The sequence below is a fragment of the Nicotiana attenuata genome, unplaced genomic scaffold (genome assembly GCF_001879085.1).
Source record: "Nicotiana attenuata strain UT unplaced genomic scaffold, NIATTr2, whole genome shotgun sequence".
Lineage (NCBI taxonomy): Eukaryota > Viridiplantae > Streptophyta > Magnoliopsida > Solanales > Solanaceae > Nicotiana > Nicotiana attenuata.
The window spans coordinates 5,112-7,704 of record NW_017676522.1 but is presented as its reverse complement, the minus strand read 5'-3'; the positions used below and the strand labels follow the sequence as shown (position 1 = coordinate 7,704).

General features: G+C 30.0%; 1 protein-coding gene across 1 annotated transcript; it reads left to right on the top strand.

Moving 5' to 3' along the window:
• Window positions 1–327: 327 nt before the first annotated feature.
• LOC109221057 (premnaspirodiene oxygenase-like) lies at window positions 328–2,078 on the top strand. The gene is made up of 2 exons (XM_019385516.1): window positions 328–1,166; window positions 1,296–2,078. The coding sequence occupies exons 1-2, from the start codon at window positions 776–778 to the stop codon at window positions 1,310–1,312; spliced, it is 408 nt and encodes a 135-aa protein (XP_019241061.1). The 5' UTR covers window positions 328–775; the 3' UTR covers window positions 1,313–2,078.
• The last annotated feature ends 515 nt before the right edge of the window (window positions 2,079–2,593 follow it).

Sequence of the window (2,593 nt, the reverse complement as noted above, 5' to 3'; positions counted from 1 at the left end):
TCTTCTATCTTTACTTTAGTTTGTTATCCTTTGTACCGGGACAAACAGAATTATGTTTTTATTCAGACATTGTATTTAGCATTCTCTAGACATTCGTGAGTTTGTGACTCCAGTTCTTGGGTAGAGTTGTATTGAACTTCCGCATTGTTTTCCGTTTATTTATATTTAAGACTTCCGCTTTTCTATTAAATGTTTCGTTGTTTTTATTAAAGTCGAGGTTTGCTAAAAGAGATAATAAATAATTGGCTTGCCTAGCTCCTAATAGTAGGCGCCATCACAACTCCCGAAGGTGGAAAATCCGGATCGTGACAAACGGTGAATTAGGAAATGAAGTTTTAATTGATGTAGTGCTAAGACTTATGAAGGATGGAATCCTTCAGTTTCCAATCACAATTGACAACATCAAGGCCATTATTATTGTGAGTCTTATATAATGCATAATTGTATCCTCATTATTATTCACGCATGCATGCACTTTCATTCTTAAATTTGATAATCATTTTTGGTACATAGAATGTTGATATAGTCTCAGGTAGGACATCCGATCATGGTTTCGTAAAGAAATTTACACATTAAAAGGGTTATAATTAAAAAAACAATTCAACCACAACAACATAGTTTTTCTAGGGTAATGTAATAATAGCTAAATATCATGTTTTGAAAAATAATTTTGACCTTGAAGTTATAAGAAATTAAAATATTTCAGTAGAAATTGGTGAAAAGATTATAAATATAAATAGCTAGCATTCACGACAAATATCAAACTCGCTCATAAATGCAGGTTTTATTCGCTGCTGGAACAGAAACTTCATCGTCAACAGTTACTTGGGCCATAGTAGAAACGATGAAGAATCCAAGTATACTCATCAAAGCTCAAGCTGAGGTAAGAGAGGCTTTTAATGGCAAAGAAACTTTCGATGAAAATAATGTAGAGGAGTTGAAGTACCTAAAGTTAGTCATTAAAGAAACTTTTAGACTCCATCCTCCACTTCCACTGTTGATTCCAAGAGAATGTAGAGAAGAAACAAATATAAATGGCTACACTATTCCTTTAAAAACCACAATCGTTGTTAATGTTTGGGCAATGGGAAGAGATCCAAAATATTGGGTTGATGCAGAAAGCTTTAATCCTGAAAGATTTCAGCATAGCACTATGGATTTTACTGGTAATAATTTTGAATATCTTTCCTTTGGTAGTGGAAGAAGAATTTGCCCTGGAATATCATTTGGTTTAACTAATATTTATTTGCCACTGGCTCAATTATTGTACCACTTTGATTGGAATCTTCCTACAGGAATTACTCCAAGTTAGTTGGACTTAGCTGAATCGACTGGATTAGCTGTTCTTAGAAAGAGTGACTTTTATTTGATTGCAACTCCTTATTCACCTTCACCGGAGTAATTTGGTGGCATCAAACATGTTTTAAACTTATCTTTTCTTCTTATTTACTTATACCCATCACCATTGTACTTTCTTTCCTGCTGTACTTTATGTTTTTACTTATTTATAATGCATCTGTCTTATCTATAGAAAAAAATGTATCATTACAATTATACATAGAGAATTTCAAATAAATATTTTTCTCTGTTAAATTTTGGAATGTAATGAATGGGGGTTGTAGTTACTTAATTTATTACATCCCCGTATAAGAAGTATAAACAAATGTATCACTATATTCTATTATGTTCGTCATCCCAATCCCCAGATTATATTGCTAAGATGTGTTTCATAAGCTAGAATGAGTTTTGAAAGTTGGATTACTTTCATTTAGGGTTAACTCTATAAATATATCCTCAAAGTTAGCAACAATTTTCATTTAAACACTTTTGACTTAGACTTGTTCTAGTTGAGCACTACAACGTAACATCAGTTAAAGTGCACTTCAACAATAGTAATCTAGCAAAACATTCAATTAAAAAAGGGGGTTTTGACACAGTGACCCACAAAAATAAAACTATTTACCCTTGTTTACCCATTTATTTTCCTACCTATAAACTAACTACATTTCCTACCCATAGTAGGTTTTTGTGGGGAATTTTTTCTTTATTCTCCAATTCTTTTTTATTTCTATGCTTCTTTTCATTTCTTTTTTCTTTTTTTTTCTCCATTTTTTTTCTCGTTTTCTTCTTTTTTTCTTCTTTTTTTCTTTTCTAATTTTATTTAACTTCTATTGTTTTATATTCTTTTTCTCTCCATAATCTAATTTCATTTACTGTTTTCACTATTTTTTATTATTCTTTTTTTATATTATTACAAAAAAAAAAAATTGTGTACCAATTAAATGTAATTAATACAACCAAAAAAATATTAACTAACATATGATACCAGTATATTATATAGTTATACCAACAAGGTATACAATTGTACGCAAAGAGGTAGAACTTTTTTAATTCAATTATTAAACTGAAATAATATCAGTTGTCAAAAAAAAAAAAATTAAAAATTCTAAAAGGATCTAATTGTAAGACTATACCGTTACATCATATAGCATACTATAAATTTTTTTTTTTGCATTTTCAGTTTGCCCGTCACACATGGGTAAAAGCTCAAAACAAATTAAAAGGGAAAAGACAAGTTATATACTATTACAGC